The sequence below is a fragment of the Haematobia irritans genome, chromosome 5 (assembly GCF_050003625.1).
Source record: "Haematobia irritans isolate KBUSLIRL chromosome 5, ASM5000362v1, whole genome shotgun sequence".
Taxonomy (NCBI): domain Eukaryota; kingdom Metazoa; phylum Arthropoda; class Insecta; order Diptera; family Muscidae; genus Haematobia; species Haematobia irritans.
Window position 1 is genome coordinate 126,267,035 of NC_134401.1, and position 22,822 is coordinate 126,289,856.

Genomic DNA, 22,822 nt, shown 5'->3' on the forward strand with positions numbered 1-22,822 from the left:
TTAACCGGAAAACATAAAAATTATTTAAAAAACGAGACAATTTCCCCTTTCCGCCTTTAGATTAAATCCGTAAAATTATGCTTTCCAATGCATACTTAAAATAAGTCTTTAGACAAAATCTTACTTACCCAAAACCAAGGATCATGTAATTTTTTTTAACAGATTACACGAACAATTCATACGCTGAAAAAAGGAAAAAGTGAATTGTTCAGTATATTATCCCAATTTATTTTTATAATTGCTTAATAGTTTCGCTGCCAGTTGAAAATGCTGATAAGGAATGTGACATTTCCGAAACGATCGTCCACCATCTTGCAGTCTAAAGGATCAATTTGACAAACATATTTTTACCTCCCTGAAAGAAAAGCATGTACGGTTCCAAAGTTTTTGTCTTTACTCTAATGATTTTGATATTGATTCCGAGCCAAAGAGCGGAGAATTCTGAGCCAACGACAATTTTTCATTGATATAACGAAATATTTTCATTAAGACAATGAAAATATTCGTTAATAGTACGAAAATTTTCGTTGACTAACAGAATATTCATTATGGTAACGAAAAATTTCGTTATAGTAACGAATTTGTTTCATTGGCTCAATTTTAATGACACATTTCATTAATATAACGAAACTTTTTCTACCAGTCGATCTAAATATGTCTGTCCGTCCGTCTGTCGAAATCACGCTAATTTCCGAACGAAACAAGCTATCGACTTGAAACTTGGCACAAGTAGTTGTTATTGATGTAGGTCGGATGGTATTGCAAATGAGCCATATCGGTCCACTTTTACGTATAGCCCCCATATAAACGGACCCTCAGATTTGGCTTGCGGAGCCTCTAAGAGAAGCATATTTCATCCGATCCGGCTGAAATTTGGTACATGGTGTTGGCATATGATCTCTAACAACCATGCTAACATTGGTCTACATCGGTCCATAATTATATATAGCGCCCATATAATCCGACCCCAGATTTGGCTTGCGGAGCCTCTAAGAGAAGCATATTTCATCCGATCCGTCTGAAATTTGCTACATGGTGTTGGCATATGATCTCTAACAACCATGCAAAAATTGGTCCACATAAGTCCATAATTATATAGCCCCCATATAAACCGATCCCCAGATTTGGCTTGCGAAGCCTCAAAGAGAATCATATTTCATCCGATCTTGCTGAAATTGGGTACATGGTGTTGGTATATGGTCTCTAACAACCATGCACAAATTGGTCCACATAGGTCCATAATTATATATAGCCCCCATATAAACCGATCCCCAGATTTGGCTTGCGGAGCCTCAAAGAGAAGCAAATTTCATACGATCTTGCTGCAATTTGGTACATGGTGTTGGTATATGGTCTCTAACCCATGCAAAAATTGGTCCACATCGGTCCATAATTATATATAGCCCCCATATAAACCGATCCCCAGATTTGGCTTGCGAAGCCTCAAAGAGAATCATATTTCATCCGATCTTGCTGAAATTGGGTACATGGTGTTGGTATATGGTCTCTAACAACCATGCACAAATTGGTCTACATCGGTCCATAATTATATATAGCCCCCATATAACTCGATCCCGAGATTTGGCTTGTGGAGCCTCAAAGAGAAGCAAATTTCATCATAATTATATAAAGCCCCCATATAAACCGATCCCCAGATTTGACCTTCGGAGCCTATTGGAGGAGCAAAATTCATCCGATCCGGCTCAAATTTGGAACGTGGTGTTAGTATATGGCCGCTAACAACCATACCAAAATTGGTCCATATCGGTCTATATATTTTGAAACAACAACACAGTCCATTTCGTTTATATCAAACACTGTTCTTTTCTGACTTTAGGTCTTTAATAAGACACATTTTACAGTTCAAAATTTAATATACTACAATGTAATGTTGAATATTTTTTCGGAATCTTCCGAACATATCTGGAATATATGTTAAAAAAAAACTTTGGTCGAAGCAGGGATCGAACCCACGACCCTTGGCATGCAAGTCGGACGTAGAAACCACTGCTCCACGGTGCCAAACTAATTGTTTGTTTCTGTAAAATAAACTTTGTTTATTCGGTTCGGTTCGCCGCAAGCTATGTTATAAATATAACTTATATGGATATTTATCTATTGATGGCCATAACAGATACATAGCTCAGTGGTTACTGTGTTGGCTTACAAAGTGCATGGTCCGCGGTTCGATTCTCCGTCCAGGCGAAAGGTAAAAAAAAATATTTAAAAATTTATAAAATCGTATAATTTGTTCTACATTGTTGGTAACTATTACAGAAAAAGGTGTTAAGAACTAAAAAACCTCGTGGATGTGAGAAAGATGTGAGGGAAAATGCAATTAGCAAGAAAACAATGTTTTTTTTGAGTTTGTCTTTATGAAATTGTTTTTACATCCTGGAAAAGAATAAACGTTTATCACAAAAAGTATATACTTTTTTTCCAAATACACTTCCTTACAGCGACAAGCAAATGAGAAACGAACTTTGTTTGTCTAAAATTTCGTTTGGGAGGAAAGAATTATTTTTTTGCGTGTAGTTATATATAGCCGATCTCTAATCACACACAAATTGGTCCATATCGGTTCATAATCATGGTTGCCAACCGAGCCAAAAATAATCTACCAAAATTTTATTTCTATAGAAAATTTTGTCAAAATTTTGTTTCTATAGAAAATTTTGTTAAAATTTTATTTCTATAGAAAATTTTGTTAAAATTTAATTTCTTTGTTTGTCTAAAATTTCGTTTGGGAGGAAAGAATTATTTTTTTGCGTGTAGTTATATATAGCCGATCTCTAATCACACACAAATTGGTCCATATCGGTTCATAATCATGGTTGCCACTCGAGCCAAAAATAATCGACCAAAATTTTATTTCTATAGAAAATTTTGTCAAAATTTTGTTTCTATAGAAAATTTTGTTAAAATGTTTTTTCTATAGAAAATTTTGTTAAAATTTTATTTCTATAGAAAATTTTGTCAAAACTTTATTTCTATAATATATTTTGTTAAAATTTTATTTCTATAGAAAATTTTGTAAAAATTTTATTTCTAGAAAAAAAATTTGTTAAAATGTTATTTCTATAGAAAATTTTGTTAAAATTTTGTTTCTATGGAAAATTTTGTCAAAATTTAATTTATATAGAAAACTTTGTCAAACTGAATTATATACGTATTTAATCGGTCTTTTTTGATTTAATGTACACCATATATGGACTTACTTACTATTTAGAAGACGTTGTTAGGAGGTTTTAAGATACCTTGCCATCGGCAAGCATTACCGCAATTCATGTAATTCGATTGTGGATTGCAGTGTTTAGAAGATTCTCCGTAAAATTTCAGTAAGTCGACAATTTGTAGTTTTTTCATAGTACTTTAAAAAAAAGTCGGACAAAGGGGTGGCCCCCATCATCGACCAAAGATCGAAAAATAAAGTAGCTGTTCTTTGCCTAGAAGCCCCCTTCAACCTTTCCTTGAAAATTTGAAGCAAATCTGATAATTTTGTTCCAATTTTCAAAAAGCCGGGCAAGTGAGAGGTCCTTCCCGTCCAAATATTATATCAGGTACCACATAATAAATGTATAACCTCACGGCGTGTTCTCTGTAAATTCGTTCGTGCGTTCTGGAGTTATTGCGTCAGGAAGGAAAACCCGACTTATTTTTATATATTAGAAATGGTCTAGAATGATTAGCTTCTCGAGCCAAGGATGCAGGTACATTAAAAGCAGAATATTTTCAAGATGCATTATATGTTTAATTCTAGGCTCTACGAGTATAATACTTAATTTATTATACAGGTTTCTTGTATGGAATTTTCATTCACGTAAATAAATCTAGGTTTAACCAGTAAGGAAAGTCTAAAGTCGGGCGGGGCCGACTATATTATACCCTGCACCACTTTGTAGATCTAAATTTTCGATACCATATCACATCCGTCAAATGTGTTGGGGGCTATATATTGTCCCAAATACATACATTTAAATATCACTCGATCTGGAAGAATTTGATAGACTTCTACAAAATCTATAGACTCAAAATTTAAGTCGGCTAATGCACTAGGGTGGAACACAATGTTAGTAAAAAAATATGGGAAACGTTTAAATCTGAAGCAATTTTAAGGAAACTTCGAAAAAGTTTATTTATGATTTATCGCTCGATATATATGTATTAGAAGTTTAGGAAAATTAGAGTCATTTTTACAACTTTTCGACTAAGCAGTGGTGATTTTACAAGGGAAATGTTGGTATTTTGACCATTTTTGTCGAAATCAGAAAAACATATATATGGGAGCTATATCTAAATCTGAACCGATTTCAACCAAATTTGGCACGCATAGCTACAATGCTAATTCTACTCCCTGTACAAAATTTCAACTAAATCGGAGTTAAAAATTGGCCTCTGTGGTCATATGAGTGTAAATCGGGCGAAAGCTTTATATGGGAGCTATATCTAAATCTGAACCCATTTGTCTGATATTTTGCAAGTTTTTCGAGACTCATAAAATATTCGGATGTACGGAATTTGAGGAAGATCGGTTGATATACACGCCAATTATGACCAGATCGGTGAAAAATATATATGGCAGCTATATCTAAATCTGAACCGATTTTTTCCAAAATCAATAGGGATCGTCTTTGAGCCGAAACAGGACCCTATACCAAATTTTAGGACAATCGGACTAAAACTGCGAGCTGTACTTTGCACACAAAAATACATCAACAGACAGACAGACAGACAGACGGACAGACAGACGGACAGACAGACGGACATCGCTAAATCGACTCAGAATTTAATTCTAAGCCGATCCGTATACTAAAAGGTTGGTCTATGATGACTCCTTCTTGGCGTTACATACAAATGCACAAACTTATTATACCCTGTACCACAGTAGTGGTGAAGGGTATAAATATTGGAAACGTTTAAATCTGAAGCAATTTTAAGGAAACTTCGAAAAAGTTTATTTATGATTTATCGCTCGATATATATGTATTAGAAGTTTAGGAAAATTAGAGTCATTTTTACAACTTTTCGACTAAGCAGTGGCGATTTTACAAGGAAAATGTTGGTATTTTGACCATTTTTGTCGAAATCAGAAAAACATATATATGGGAGCTATATCTAAATCTGAAACGATTTCAACCAAATTTGGCACGCAGACCTACAATGCTAATTCTACTCCCTGTGCAAAATTTCAACTAAATCGGAGTTAAAAATTGGCCTCTGTGGTCATATGAGTGTAAATCGGGCGAAAGCTTTATATGGGAGATATATCCAAATCTGAACCGATTTCAAGCAAATTTGGCACGCATAGTTACAACGCTAATTCTACTCCCTATGCAAAATTTCAACTAAATCGGAGCAAAAAATTGGCCTCTGTGGGCAAATGAGTGTAAATCGGGCGAAAGCTATATATGGGAGCTATATCTAAATCTGAACCGATTTTTCTGATATTTTGCAAGTTTTTCGAGACTCATAAAATATTCGGATGTACGGAATTTGAGGAAGATCGGTTGATATACACGCCAATTATGACCAGATCGGTGAAAAATATATATGGCAGCTATATCTAAATCTGAACCGATTTTTTCCAAAATCAATAGGGATCGTCTTTGAGCCGAAACAGGACCCTATACCAAATTTTAGGACAATCGGACTAAAACTGCGAGCTGTACTTTGCACACAAAAATACATCAACAGACAGACAGACAGACAGACAGACGGACAGACAGACGGACAGACATACGGACAGACAGACGGACAGACAGACAGACGGACATCGCTAAATCGACTCAGAATTTAATTCTAAGCCGATCCATATACTAAAAGGTTGGTCTATGATTACTCCTTCTTGGCGTTACATACAAATGCACAAACTTATTATACCCTGTACCACAGTAGTGGTGAAGGGTATAAAAATCCAAATTATAACAGATGCTTCAAATTAATTATATGTTATGTTTCATCCGATTCAGTTTAAATTTCGTATGCAAAAATTAGTCCATATCGTTCCATAATTATATGTAGCCCCCATATAAACCGTTCCCCAGATTTGACCTCCAGAGCCTCTTGGAGGAGTAAATTTCTTCCGATTCGGTTGAAATTTGGTACGTTGTGCAAGGATATGGCCGCTAACAACCATACCAAAATTATTTCAAATCGGTCTATAGTTATATATAGCCTCCCAGATAAACCATAAAATTGGTCCTATCAGTTCATAATTGTATATAGCCCCCATATAAACCGATCTCCAGATTTTGCTTGCATGGTTCACATCGACTCAATCACACAAAATTTGATCAATATCGGTTCATAATTGTATATAGCCCCCATATAAAGCGACCCCCATATATCACTACTGGCTCTCTAATTACCACGCAAGATTTCATATCGGTTCGTAATTATTTATAGACTCCCTATATATTTATATACCGATCAAAAACTAAATTATATACGTATTTAATCGCCCTTTTTTGTCTAATTATACCTCGTATGGACTAACTTACAATTTAGAACACGATGTTGAAACAATTTAAGATACCTTCACATCGGTAAGTATTACCACAACCCAAGTAATTCGATTGTGGATGACAGTCTTTCGTGTAGAAGTTTATACGCAATCCATGGTGGAGGGTACATAAGATTCGGCCTAGCCGAACTTACGGCCGTATATACTTGTTTTACTTTCAAAAACTTTAAACCTATATTTGTAGCTGTTTAATCTTTAATCGAACATTTAAATTAACTGAAATATAATTTAAGGATTAAAAAATATTAACTACATAAGCAATTTTTAAAGATTCGTTTCCTAAAATTAATGAAAAAAATTTAAATCAACGATTACGAACACTTTTCTAATTTAAATTTCTTTATTTAAAAAAGCCCTAATATTGCGTAAATTGCGTATTCTATAATATAGATCAATAGTTTGTTCAGTGTAGGGAACGATTAAAATTATTTTTCTTATCCACCGATTGGGTATATACAAGTCGCAGCAACCGAACATTCCTAAATTCTCTTGCTATTTTAACACCCCGCTTTTGTTGATGTTTTTTTCACATTTCCTCCGAAATATCTTTTTGTTAATTTTCGACTTGCCAACTTGTTTTTTAAGTGCAATCTATTTCTTTTAATTTTTTATGAAACTACAGATTCAAACATCTACTGGATACGAAGGGAATGTGTTGTCATTGGATTTGTAAGTTTTGTTGGCAACATTTGTAGCTCTTCATTTTCGCCAATTTGCCAGTTGAAGTTCAACCCACGCGATTCCCAGTTTTTTTGGGGGGGATTCGCTTGCAAACAAAAAAAATGCTTCTTCATTTGATATCGTCCACATGACTGCAGTTTTAATGCATCTTGCGCTTGGAAAACAGCCGTGATGTCTGTGTTGAGTGCAGATGACGCCCAGACTCTTTGCCAGGCGACTGGCAGTGAATGGAATGCCAGAGAATGCCTCCGAATACTTGCTGTTTATTCATTTTATTCCACATTAATTTAGTGGGTTTATATTTGGCAGTCATTGCTAGCAATGCCGACATTTTAAATTCCAACAGCAATGTTTTCATGGCAATAATCTGTTGTTCCCGTAAAAGAGAAAGAAAAAAAGTTCAGATGGAATTCCACCAACTATGTAATGCCAAATTTTTACACCATTTCCAAAGTGGGAATATAAATGTGGAAATTTTAATTATTGTAACAATAATTAACAAATCGCAGAGGACTTTTGGTAATCTGTTTGTTAATTTTTGACTTGCCAACTTGTTTTTTAAGTGCAATCTATTTCTTTTAATTTTATTCCACATTAATTTAGTGGGTTTATATTTGGCAGTCATTGCTAGCAATGCCGACATTTTAAATTCCAACAGCAATGTTTTCATGGCAATAATCTGTTGTTCCCGTAAAAGAGAAAGAAAAAAAGTTCAGATGGAATTCCACCAACTATGTAATGCCAAATTTTTACACCATTTCCAAAGTGGGAATATAAATGTGGAAATTTTAATTATTGTAACAATAATTAACAAATCGCAGAGGACTTTTGGTAATCTGTTTGTTAATTTTTGACTTTTTTAAGTGCAATCTATTTCTTTTAATTTTTTATGATTCGTTTTTATGACGGTTTTAAAAATGGTCTCACAGTAAGTATTTGATATTTACTCTAATCGATTTTTGAATTTGATCTCGGCTAATGGACTTTTAAGGGAAAAGTCTATAAATCGATTTTGAATTAACTGGAATATGAAATAGGTCTTGTCTATGTAATGTAGATCAACTCTTACATTCCTGACTGGTGGTTATCGATCCATAAGATGGTGGTTTGAATGATTATTGCAATAACAACCCAGGAGATCCTGCTTTGACAATATGTAATTGTGTTTACGAACTGGGAGGATTTGGTATCAACATAAAGGTGATCCAGCGGAGTCAGGATCACCTTTATATGATGTCGCAGTTCCAACGGGTGCGTTCTGATAGGTCTATATATTATTCCACCTCGTCACTTGTCTGAGGTGTCCACACTGACGCTGCATAGTTTACCACTAACCGGCCAATTGCCTTATATATAGTCAACAAGGTTTTTTGTTTTGTCCCCATCCATGTACAGCCGGCAAGCGACTTGTGGAATTTGTTTCTACCGCATAGCTTATCACAAATTACAGTGGCGTGGGCAGACGACATGAAAAAAAGTTTCGAATGTGACCCCGAGAATTTTGGGGTGATTTATACTCGGAATCGACTCTGACATTGAACTGTCTGCGTACTTCTGTCGTCCATGTAGTAAGAAGTGTTGCTGAGTTGGCTGATTTTTAAAATTTTCCTCAAATTTTTAGCTGTAAAATAACTGGTAAGATCAGCAAGGTAGATGTTCAATCGATCGCAGATATCATAAGCAATGGACGCGGATGCCATGATTGTACAGTCGTCCGCATAAGATACAATCTCGACGCCCTTATAAGGGGGTTGCATAGAGGATAGGTATAGGTTAAACACGACCGGAGATATCACTACACCTTGGGGAACTTCTTGTTTCACTCTAGGGGGTCTTGAAAACTTATAACTAAATCCCACATATAACTGGCGCCCGCACAGATAATTGAGAACCCAATGCATGGTTGACCGTATCGAATGCCTTCGTTAGGTCAAGCGCCATGAGGACCGCTCTATGATTCCGCTTCGGCTGATTGAGTCCTATACTGGATTCCGTAAAGTTGATGGCTCCTTTTTCTTTCAGACTATCACTTTTTCTTCCAGACTCTCACTCATCTACGGGAGTGCAGCTTAAGGAACATACTTGCCTTCATCAGGGCCTCTGGTTGGTTATTCTGAGATTTCTTTCAAAGAGCAGAGGGAAGTTTCTGGGACGAGGCGGCCGCATCGGAAGAAGATAGATTGAAAAATCACATCGAGGGATCACAATGGACCTATACTGGTCCAATATAAAACATTGATGTCACCCTCTACAACCTAACCTAACCTAAAGTTGATGGTTGGCAGTTGGAAAATTCTCCAACTGCCACTGGCGTGAAATCGGTTTATACGTTTCACTCTTGCTCAGTCTTTGTATGGCTTCAATAGTGGAATCATAATGAGTGATTGTGGAGTCTGGTCATGTACTACGCCGTGTATCACAATGGACTGAATAGTCTAAGTGAGCCTGAATCTTAATCGGGCTGCCACTTTAAGCTAACCTGCCGACAGGGACTTCCTCGATCAATCGGACATGGTTGACCGTATCGAAAGCCTTCGTTAGGTCAAGCGCAACGAGGACCGTTTTTTGATTCCGCTTCGGCTAATTGAGTCATATACTGGATTCCGTAAAGTTGATGGTTGGCAGTTGGAAAATTCTCCAACTGCCACTGGCGTGAAATCGGTTTATACGTTTCACTCTTGCTCAGTCTTGTATGGCTTCAGTAGTGGAATCATAATGAGTGATTGTGGAGTCTGGTCATGTACTCCACCGTGTATCAAAATGGACTGAATAGCCTAAGTGAGCCTGAATCTTAATCGGGATACCACTTTAACCTAACCTAACCTAACCTACTCCACTAGCATGCCCACCTTGCAAACACAAGGTCGTGGGTTCGATTCCTGCTTCGACCGAATACCAAAAAGTTGTTCAGCGGAGGAGGTGGGATACCTTAGTAATGCTGGAGACATTTCTGAGTGTTTCAAAGCTTCTCTAAGTGGTTTCACTGTGTCCCTTGTTATTGAGTTAGAGGGTTGGGTTAGGGGGGGCTCTTACTGTTGACCACAACTTACATGTGCCAGAGTGCCTAGGTTACATTTTTTTCAAGTGCTCTAACCATGTGCTCTCTGGTCTCAGATTAAAGATATGCATACTCCGCATTTTTAGAAATTTTCGAAACGGTTAATTCTTTTTTAACATCGCCTAATACTGGCGTTACAGATTTTTTCATCTCACTGCTTCATAGACGAGTCCGAACAACGTTCCAAATTGCGGTGAAACTTAGAGAAGCTTTGAAACACTCGGAAATGTAACCAGCATTACTGAGATGGGATAACCGCTGAAAAACTTTTTGGTGTTCGGTCGAAACTGGCCTATGTATGCATGGAGGTCATGCTAACCATTGCACCACTGTGCTCCCTTATATTATATATATGTTGTTAATTTAAAACAAGTAAGGAAAGTCTAAAGTCGGGCGGGGCCGACTATATTATACCCTGCACCACTTTGTAGATCTAAATTTTCGATACCATATCACATCCGTCAAATGTGTTGGGGGCTATATATAAAGGTTTGTCCCAAATACATACTTTTAAATATCACTCGCTTTGGACAGAATTTGATAGACTTTTACAAAATCTATAGACTCAAAATTTAAGTTGGCTAATGCACTAGGGTGGAAAACAATTTTAGTAAAAACTATGGGAAACATTTAAATCTGAAGCAATTTTAAGGACACTTCGCAAAAGTTTATTTATGATTAATCGCTCGATATATATGTATTAGAAGTTTAGCAAAATTAGAGTAATTTCTACAACTTTTCGACTAAGCAGTGGCGATTTAACAAGGAAAATATTGGTATTTTGACCTTTTTGGTCGAAATCACATGGCCATATAAGTCCATGTCGGGCGAAAAATATATATGGAAGCTATATCTAAATCTAAACCGATTTCAATCAAATTTGGCACACATGACTATGCTACCAATTGTACTCCTTTTGCAAAATTTCAAGCTAATCGGGATAAAACTCTGGCTTCTGGGTCCATATAAGTGCATATCGGACGAAAGATATATTGGGAGCTATATCTAAATCTTAATCGATTTCAACCAAATTTGGCACGCATAGCGACAATGCTAAATCTACTCACTATGCAAAATTGGGCCAAAAGTATGGCTTTTAGGACCATATTAGTCCATATCGGGCGAAAGATATACATGGGAGCTATATCTAAATCTGAACCGATTTCAATAAAATTTGGCACACTTGACTACAGTACTAATTGTTCTTCTTGTGCAAAATTTTAAGCAAATTAGGGTAAAACTCTGGCTTCTGGGGCCATATAAGTCCATATCGAACGAAATATATATATGGGAGCTATATCTAAATCTGAACCGATTTCAATCAAATTTACCAATCATTGGTAGAATGTCAATTCTACTCTCTGTGCAAAATTTCAAAATCGGTAGAAAACTTTGGCCTCTGTTGCCATATGAGTCTAAATCGGACGAAAGATATATATGGGAGCTATATCTAAATCTAAATCGATTTCAACCAAATTTAGCGCGCATAGCTACAATGCAAAATCTACTCCCTGTGCAAAATTTCAACCAAATTGGGCCAAAACTCTGGCTTTTAGGACCATATTAGTCCATATCGGGCGAAAGATATATATGGGAGCTATATCTAAATCTGAACCGATTTCAATCAAATTTTGCACACTTGACTATACGACTAAGTGTTATGTTTGTACAAAATTTCAAGCAAATCGAAATAAAACTCTGGCTGCTGGGTCCATATTAGTGCATATCGGGGGAAAATATATATGGGAGCTATATCTAAATCTGAACCGATTTCTTCCAAAATCAATAGGGTTCTAGTCTGACCCAAATTAGGAACATGTGTCAAATTTGAAGGCGATTGGACTTAAATTGCGACCTAGACTTTGATCACAAAAATGTGTTCACAGACAGACGGACGGACGGACGCACAGACGGACTTGGTTATATCGACTCAGGGACCCACCCTGAGCATTATTGCCAAAGACACCATGTGTCTATCTCGTCTCCTTCTGGGTGTTACAAACATATGCACTTACTTATAATACCCTGTTCCACAGTGTGGCGCAGGGTATAAATATGTGAAACATTTAAATCTGAAGCAATTTTAAGGAAACTTCGCAAAAGTTTATTTATGATTTATCGCTCGATATATATGTATTAGCAGTTTAGGAAAATTAGAGTCATTTTTACAACTTTTCGATTAAGCAGTGGCGATTTTACAAGGAAAATGTTGGTATTTTGACCATTTTTGTCGAAATCAGAAAAACATATATATGGGAGCTATATCTAAATCTGAACCGATTTCAACCAAATTTGGCACGCATAGCAGCAATGCTAAATTTACTCTCTGTGCAAAATTTCAACTAAATCGGAGTTAAAAATTGGCCTCTGTGGTCATATGAGTGTAAATCGGGCGAAAGCTATATATGGGAGATATATCCAAATCTGAACCGATTTCACCCAAATTTGGCACGCACAGTTACAATGCTAATTCTACTCTATGTGCAAAATTTCAACTAAATCGGAGGTAAAAATTGGCCTCTGTGGTCATATGAGTGTAAATCGGGCGAAAGCTATATATGGAAGATATATCCAAATCTGAACCGATTTCAACCAAATTTGACACGCATAGTTACAATTCTAATTTTACTCCCTGTGCAAAATTTCAACTAAATCAGAGTTAAAAATTGGCCTCTGTGGGCAAATGAGTGTAAATCGGACGAAAGCTATATATGGGAGCTATATCTAAATCTGAACCGATTTGGCTGATATTTTGCAAGTTTTTCGAGACCCATAAAATATTCGGACGTACGGAATTTGAGGAAGATCGGTTGATATACACGCCAATTATGACCAGATGGGTGAAAAATATATATGGCAGCTATATCTAAATCTGAACCAAAATCAATAGGGATTGTCTTTGAGCCAAAACAGGACCCTGTACCAAATTTTAGGACAATCGGACTAAAACTGCGAGCTGTACTTTGCACACAAAAATACATCAACAGACAGACAGACGGACAGACAGACAGACGGACATCGCTAAATCGACTCAGAATTTAATTCTAAGCCGATCCGTATACTAAAAGGTTGGTCTATGATTACTCCTTCTTGGCGTTACATACAAATGCACAAACCTATTATACCCTGTACCACAGTAGTGGTGAAGGGTATAAAAAAAGGTCTTAAAATGGAACATAACATTTTTATGGCCGTTTCGTATTTAGAATACACAATATAAATAATTTGGGCGTTCATTAAATTTGGCTTTTTGCTAAATGCCGTATTCGTTAAACATAATTTCGACTATAATTATTTATTTTGAATTTCTTCTGTATATGGTGTCGCAATACAATTTTACAAAAAAGTTTCTTTTTATTCCCACTATGCCCTTGGCTAAGTAAGAGAAATTTTGCATTCATTTTTTAGAGGGCGTCATTCGAGGAGTTTGAGAACGATGTTAAGCCCTTGTAATAGCCAACATTAATTGTCACATTGTAGGTGAGTGGAAAACATTTAAAATTGTCTCTGTTATTTAGTAAATTTACAAATCAACACTGGGAGTGACGGTGAAAAATTTATTCAAACTATTCCCTTGGCTCTGCCATTTCATTTGGCAGACACCGAAAATGTTCCAAAACTTTAAGTGATGTGATTTCAAGTAAGGTGACACATTATTTATACGAATGTAGATGGCTATGTCACTCAAGAGAAGTTGGTTGGCAAAATGGGAAGAAAACAGATATGTACAATTATTACAAAGAGAAAAGTTGTACTGTTGTTGTCTTCACTGGAAAAAATATCGACCTAATATGTATTAGGGCATATTTCTTTAGAATAAAGCAATTTTAATTAGTTTTAATAAATTTTAATTGCATCATATTACCTTTAGAAATTGTTTCTTAAAAGGATAGGATACTAATTTTTAGAGTTTGTCTCTTAAAGTCATCATCCATTAAAGTCATATACATATATCTGAAGTACGAAAATGTTGCTTATTTTAAAGGAAAATATTTTTGGTTTAAAGAAATAATATCTAAGTTAACAGGAATTTAGGATAAACAACTATAAACGGCCGTAAGTTCGGCCAGGCCGAATCTTATGTACCTTCCACCATGGATTGCGTAGAAACTTCTCCGAAAGACTGTCATCCACAAATTTCAATTCACATGGTTGTTAAATATCATATACTACCACCACGTACCAAATTTCAACCAGATCGGATGAATTTTGCTTCTTCAAAAGGCACCGGAGGTCAAATCTGGGGATCGGTTTATATGGAAGCTATATATTATTATGGACTGATAGGAACCAATTCCTGCATGGATGTTGGATACCCTATACTAACATCACGTACCAAATTTCAACCGAATGGGAAGAATTTTGCTCTCCCAAGGTGCTCCGGAGGTAAAATCTGGGGATCGTTTATATGGGGGCTATATATAATTATGGACCGATGTGGACCAATTTTTGCATGGTTGTTAGAGACCATATACTAACACTATGTACCAAATTTCAGCCGGATCGGATGAAATTTGCTTCTCTTAGAGGCTCCCCAAGCCAAATCGGGGGATCGGTTTATATGGGGGCTATATATTATTATGGACCGATGTGAACCAATTTTTGCATGGTTGTTAGAGACCATATACTAACACCATGTACCAAATTTGAATCGGATCGGATGAAATTTGCTTCTCTTAGAGGCTCCGCAAGCCAAATCGGGGGATCGGTTTATATGGGGGCTATATATAATTATGGACCGATGTGAACCAATTTTTGCATGGTTGTTATAGACCATATACTAACACCATGTACCAAATTTCAGCGGGATCGGATGATAGCTTGTTTCGTTCGGAAATTAGCGTGATTTCAACAGACGGACGGACATGCTTAGATCGACTCAGAATTTCACTACGATCCAGAATATATATACTTTATGGGGTCTTAGAGCAATATTTCTATGTGTTACAAACGGAATAACAAAGTTAATATACCCCCATACTATGGTGGAGAGTATAAAAAAGGATTCAGGTTTCGGCTTGTTGATCGCTGGAACTGTGTGCCTCTAACCAATTCCTTGTTTCTCAGCAAGGTCAGGTCCCGAATCACCTCTTCACCGATATGGTTAACTCTTTGCTTAGTAAAGACAGGGCAGTGACAATGGTAGTGTTCCAAGGTCTCATCATCCTCAAAACTCAACTTCAGCACAGATCTGCTCTCAATTTTTGTGCCTGGTCATTATTTCCACAACACTCCTGACTATCGTTCTACTCTCCTTGAGTAGTCTTCAAGTCTGTTTCTTATCTGGGTCACCCCATAGTATTTTCGTCGCCCTTCCGACTGATGTATTGATCCAAATCGCTTTATGTGTCTCCCGTGGCCATTTATTCAACTCGGCGTACGTTGCCTCTTTGCGTTCTCTATAAGTTCACTTTCCTATGTATCCCAGCTCTTATCGCCAGTCAATTTGCCTTAACGCTTTCTCTTATTCCGTAATTTTTCGGCAACCATATGATGCGGTGCCTGCGGTGGCCTTATGTTATTTGCGAGCCATTTAACACATTCGGTTATTACACGCACTTCTGCCTGCAGGATTATGCTGTAGTCCGCTAATCGGAATAGGATCTCGGTGTCTAGGTCCTGCGCTTATACGCCCAGTCACGTCCTCTCACCCACCTTCGAACCATTGGTGTAGCAGTTATTTATTTGTTCTGGGAACGCACTCCCAGAACCATCTTACTGGTGTCAGAATGTCTAGCTATAGCCACTTCTGGTGTACGATCACGGATTGTTGCAGCATCCACCATGTCACCCACTGTCTCCCTTATTATCCTTTATCCATATAACACGATCTACCGATTTCACTTCTTGGAAATCGTAGTTTTTTTCCAATTTTCCTAAAAAATAAAAACTACACTAATAGAAAAATTGCGTTTGACAATCGTGAGCGGACGGTGACAAAATGAAACGGAAACGTTCACAAAAAATCAAAACGGAATGTTCACAATTTTATCCACGGGCGTTCACGATTTCATGAACGACATTCGTTTTTCTTTTTCCATGAAAATTCTTAAAATAATCGTTAGACGTTGTTATGGCAACTCCGCCGGTGGTGCAATGAGCTAAAGCGACTGTTAACGCGTTTGTTGCACACAACACAGGTTCGAGTCACGGTAGCGGATTTTTTTTTAATTTTGTTTATAAATTCGTAACCATTACGTTTTCAGATCATGAACGTTCGTTGTTATTTGGCAACGGATGGTGTCATTTTAACGTTGTCAAATTGACCCCGTCTGTTCTCAGTTTGACAACACATGTGTGTTGATTCACTTTCATGAACGAAACGTTTTGAAATGACAACGCCGTTCATGATTTTTTCTATGGGTGTAGGGATATTTTACGATCACAAATTAGTGTGTATTGGTCCATATTTTAGTATAGCACCATATAGACCGATCTACCGTTTTGACTTCTTGAGATTCTACAACTAGTTTCTATCGGTTCATTTTCTTTGGAAAAGCTTCCATATAAACAGATCTCCCGATTTCAATTCTTAAGGGGGATAGAAAGCGCACAAGTCTTCGAAATTTCCCGAAACTGAAAGTAAAATTTCAAGATTTTCTTCTCGTACTCCTTTGAAAAATCTGCATATTTGATAATTCAAATCAGGGCGTTATTTGATCAATTTTTTTGTCACAATGGACTGAATAGTCTAAGTAAGCCTCAAATATCGGGCTGCCACTACTATACCTTCGTCATTTTCTTCTACAATATGTTTAAGATTCCTCTAAAACTCAAGCAAAAAAATTCTCTTTACCTTCGGGAAGCGTAACATTGGAACCTTTAAATCCTCTTGAAATTCTATAGATTTTCAAGTAAACCGCTACGACGAGTGGGTCTCAGACGATTCTACTAGCAAGCTTCAAAGAGTAAATAATGAACTTGTGGATGAATTATTCAAACACAATCTTATAGATGATTCGGAAAAACGGAGAATGAAGACCAATACTGGTATAGCACCCATGATATATGGTCTCCCCAAAATACACAAACAGGAATTTATGTGAACACATTACAAATATTTTAAAAAGTCTAACGAAAAATTCAAAACATAACGTTAGAAATGCATACAAATCAAAGATACAAGATATCACGATAGATGAGACGATGGTATCTTTTTATACCCTCCCCCATAGGATGGGAGGTATATTAACTTTGTCATTCCGAAATTGTCGTGACTCACGCGTAAATCGTGATTCACGCTGACGGCAACGGCGTGAGTGTGCGTGATTAACCAACCAAATGTCGTGCGTGAGCGTGGGTCACGAAAATATCTTCGTGAGTGTGCGTGAGTAACGAATTTCGGAAAAACACACAAACGAAAATAATTCCGTGTACGAACATAAAATGCTTACGAGTTGAATTCATTTATAATTTTAGTGACACCCTAGGTGCAAAGAGTATTATAACGCTCTCGATTTTACACATACTCATGTTTTCAATCAGGTTCTATATATAAATTACTCATAAAATTATTCGTGAGTCACGAGGTTTTTCTTGAGCCACGATATTTTTCGTGAGTCACGATATTTTCCGTGAGTCACGACATTTCGTGCGTGAGTACAAATTTTCGTTTCGTGAGCGTGCGTCCTACCTAAAAATATCGTGCGTGAGTGTGCGTGAGCATGAGCAAAATATTACTCACGTGCACACCTCTAATATATATAGCCCACATATAAACGGACCCCCAAATTTGGCTTGCGGGTCCTCTAAGGGAACCAAATTTCATCCGATCCGGCTGAAATTTGGTACATGGTGTAAGTATGTGGTCTGTAACAACTACGCAAAAATTGGTGCACATCGGTTCATAACTATATATAGCCCCCATATAAACCGATCCCCCGATTTGGGTTGCGGAGCCTCTAAGAGAAGGAAATTTCATCCGATCTGGCTGAAATTTGGTACATGGTGTTAGTATATAGTATCTAACAACCATTCAGGAATTGGTCCATATCGGTCCATAATTATATATAGCCCCCTATATAAACCGATCCCCAGATTTGACCTCCGTAGCCTCATGGATGAGCAAAATTCACCTGATCCCGTTGAAATTTGGTGGTGTTAGTATATGGTCTCTAACAACCATGCAAAAATTGGTCCATACCGGTCTTAATTATATTAACCCCCTTTAAACCGATCCCAGATTTGTTAAAATGTTATATCTGTAGAAAATTTTGTCAAAATGTTATTTCTATAGAAAATTTTGTCAAAATTTTATTTCTGTAGAAAATTTTGTCAAAATTTTATTTCTATAGAAAATTTTGTCAAAATTTTATTTCTGTAGAAAATTTTGTCAAAATTTTATTTCTGTAGAAAATTTTGTCAAACTGAATTATATACATACTTAATCGGCCTTTTTTTTGAGAAGACGGTGTTACGAAGTTTTAAGATACCTTACCATCGGCAAGTGTTACCGCAAACCAAGTAATTCGATTGTGGGTGACAGCCTGTAGTAGAAGTTTCTACGCAATCCATGGTGGAGGGTACATAAGATTCGGCCTGGCCGAACTTACGGCCGTATATACTTGTTGTCTTTGTTTCCGAGAATACCCGTGCACTTAGCGTTAAAAGTAATAGAAGAAAATAACCATGATTCCGAACAAAAGATATTAAAATTCTGACAACAATATAAAAATAGTTTTTACCAACAAAGAAAAGGTTGACCAATGCAATCTTCAGCATTGCCGATAGTAGCCAACATTATAATGGAAGAGCTATTGTATGAATGTATGGCAAACTGTGATATTAGGCCTAAGATTCTTACTAGGTACCTTCACGACCTTTTTGGGATTGTAAAAACATTTGGAATAAACAACCTCTTGAATAAATAACTTTAACCTTTGCATAAAATTCACATTGGAATATGGAAAACTTCGACAAATCCCGTATCTGGACATTCTAATTATCGGAGATGGTGACAAAATGAAAACCATGGTACCAAACGCCCACGTCTTCCGGCAGATTGGTACATTTCTACTCCAGCCATCCTACGATAATTATGCAAAATACTGCCCACAATTTTGTGAACACAATATCAAATATAAGCAAGCCAAACTTAAAAAAAATTAAGGAAATACTCCAGCAACCCAGATTCCCTCCATCTATAATTGATACACTGATCAACAACAGTACACAGTACAACCCGCTAAAGAGAATCAAACACTATTTTTTTTACAAATTTGTCGTATTCATTCCAAAATTACACGAAAGATTCAGTAATGCCAACTTAATTGACAAGAATAAATTCGCAATAGCACCGAAAACTAATAACACACTACAAAAATTATTTACTAATCTAAAATCAAAAATTGACAACATAGATAAATCAACTCTAAGATACGCAATAAAGGGCAATGCGGTCATGAAAATTCGTAGCTTCCGAGTAAATTTTGGTTCCGAGTAAATCTGGTTAACTTAATAATTCAAATTTTAAATAAAACGTTCGTGTAGAAATTTCGCGATACCTTTAAAATTTGTATACTTTATTGAAGTCTTATATGTAACAAATCGAATAAAACATTCGGCATAACATTCATTTTATGGTAGAGATGTTGAAAAGCGAAAGTGTAAGTGATAGTGAAATTAACTATTTACACTAACACTTATATGATGATAATCATTTAATCATCATCTAATTTGTATATCTCATTATGCTCTTATATTTGAGTAATCAATTATATTTGAGTAATCAATTATTGCCTTTTTATTATAAGTTTGGATAGTAGTTTTTTGTAATTGCCAAATCTAGAAGACAGACATATAAAAACCTTTACTCTTAACTTAATGCCTCTTAGTTTTCATCGTAATTGACCAACATCGGTAGCCACACATTGAGTCTAAAAAGAAACTATGAAATTCATTCACATACTTGCCATCACTTTCTCGGTGATAGCTAGCATTTGCATTGCTAACTCACAAGCTGATCTCGCATCTGATTTCCGTGAATTTGTCGCTTTGGTTCCCCGTGACCGCATCGGTTACATTGCAGCTCGTCATTTCATTGTTGATAACCAATTTCGCATTGCTCTCAAATATTTACGAAGCTCCAGATTCTCACAGACATGGCGACGCATACGCAACACACGGGAATTTCTTGACTTAGTTGGGTATTTGCAAACGCATGGCGTATCAGTGGAAGCATTAAAGGATGTGACGGGCGTCATTGATAAATTACCAAATCAATTGCGCGAATTCCGCATACCATCCCAAGTACCCGTCACCATGATGATGCAAAGGAATTTGGAGTCGTTTATGCGGGAAGTTATGCAGGCATTGCCACGTGCACGTTTTTCCGGTTTAATGGCGCGTAAAGTAAGGGAGGGCGGTGATTTTGCACGACTCTACCATGTAGTGCAACAGCAGGAATTCAGGCAGTTGGTAGCTAGAGTTCAGGTATGATAAACCGGTAAATGGAAATGGTGGCAAATAACTTCAATTGCCTTTGGCAAGACTTAAGTGCATTTGCATTTCTTTTCTTTTGGATTTTCTTCAATTTTTTGTTTCAAGTCATTTATATATGAGTTTTTTTTTTGAATATTATTACAGGGCTCCCCCAATCTGGCTGTATTCTGGACGGAGTTGAAAAGAAACTATATTGATGTGAATAGTCTGGTGGAGATGGTCTATGAAATAATATCATGGGGTCCTTAAGTTTATAATGAAGAAATGTGTTTAAGTATTATCTAAGAAAATATTTATTAAAATATACAAATTTATTGATAGTTGTGTGTTTTACTGCCAAATTAATTTCAATAGATATGTTATTATTAAAAACCAGTAGATGGATTTCGTAAAGTAACAAAATAAGCTTTTGAAAAGGTCACACAAATATTAAACATTTTCCAGATGTTTTATATAGAAGTTTTCAAAAGTGTATTTTCGCTCTCCGGTAAAATTCACTTTTTAGATTTATGGGATTTTGTCATAAATCTGAGCCAATTTGGCTAAATATGGCACACATTGATAAAATGTTACTTGCACTCTCTGCGCAATATTTAAAGAAATAAAATTTTGTCTAAATTTTTCATAGATATAAAATTTTGACAAAATTTTCTAAAGCAATTAAAATTTTCTATAGAAATACAATTTTGACAAAATTTTCTACAGACAAAAAATGTTGACAAAACATTCTATAGAAATGAAATTTTGATAACATTTGATAACATTTTCTGTAGAAATAAAATTTTGTCAAAATTTTCTATAGAAATAAAATTTGGCAAAGTGTTCTATAGAAATAAAATTTTGATAAAATTTTCTATAGAAATGAATTGTTGACAACATTTTCTAAAGACAAAAAATTTTGACAACATTTTCTATAGAAATAAAATTTTGACAAAATTTTCTATAGAAATAAAATTTTGACAAAATTTTCTATAGAAATAAAATTTTGACAAAATTTTCTATAGAAATGAAATGTTGACAACATTTTCTAAAAACAAAAAATTTTGACAACATTTTCTATAGAAATAACATTTTGACAAAGTTTTCTACAGAAATAAAATTTTGGAAAAGTGTTCTATAGAAATAAAATTTTGACAACATTTTCTATAGAAATGAAATGTTGACATTTTCTAAAGAAATAAAATTTTCTATAGAGATAAAATTTTGAAAAAATTTTTTATTGGAATATAATTTTGACAAAATTTTCTATAAATAAAAAATGTTGATAAAATTTTTTATAGAAATAAAATCTTGACAAAATTTTTTATAGAAATAAAATGTTGACAAAATTTTTTATAGAAATAAAATTTTGGCAAAGTGTTCTACAGAAATAAAATTTTGACAAAATTTTCTATAGAAATGAAATGTTGACAACATTTTCTAAAGACAAAAAATTTTGACAAAATTTTCTATAGAAATAAAATTTTGGCAAAGTATTCTATAGAAATAAAATTTTGACAAAATTTTCTATAGAAATAAAATGTTGACACAATTTTCTATAGAAATAAAATTTTGACAAAATTTTCTATAGAAATAATATTTTGATAAAATTTTCTATAGAAATAAAATTTTGACACACCTTTCTATAGAAATTAAATTTTGACAAAATTTTCTATAGAAATAAAATTGTGACAAAATTTTATATAGAAATAAAATTTTGTCAAAATTTTCTATAGAAATAAAACTTTGGCAAAGTGTTCTATAGAAATAAAATTTTCACAAAATTTTCTATAGAAATGAAATGTTGACAACATTTTCTCAAGACAAACAAGTAAGTAAAGTCTAAAGTCGGGCGGAGCCGACTATATTATACCCTTCACCACTATGTAGACAAACATTTGTGTTACCATCTCAACTACTTAAAATTTGCTGGGAGCTATATAAAGGTTTGCATTTCCAGATACAAATACTTTTAATGGAGACAATTTACAAGTGGCGATTTTACAAGGATATTGGTTAGATCTCGCCAAGATATATGGTCAAGTGTGGGTTGTGATATATTATTTGGTCTAGTCGGGCGACTTGGAGTCTTATGTAAAACTCATCCGTTCTGTGGAAATTTTGGCATTGCAATGTGTAGA

The 22,822-nt window shown here is 35.4% G+C and overlaps 1 protein-coding gene across 1 annotated transcript; it reads left to right on the plus strand.

Annotated features, from left to right (window-relative positions):
- The first annotated feature begins 20,150 nt into the window (after nt 1-20,150).
- LOC142240040 (protein G12-like) lies at nt 20,151-20,951 on the plus strand. The gene is made up of 2 exons (XM_075311761.1): nt 20,151-20,693; nt 20,847-20,951. Exons 1-2 carry the CDS (start codon nt 20,151-20,153, stop codon nt 20,949-20,951), a joined length of 648 nt encoding a protein of 215 aa, XP_075167876.1.
- The last annotated feature ends 1,871 nt before the right edge of the window (nt 20,952-22,822 follow it).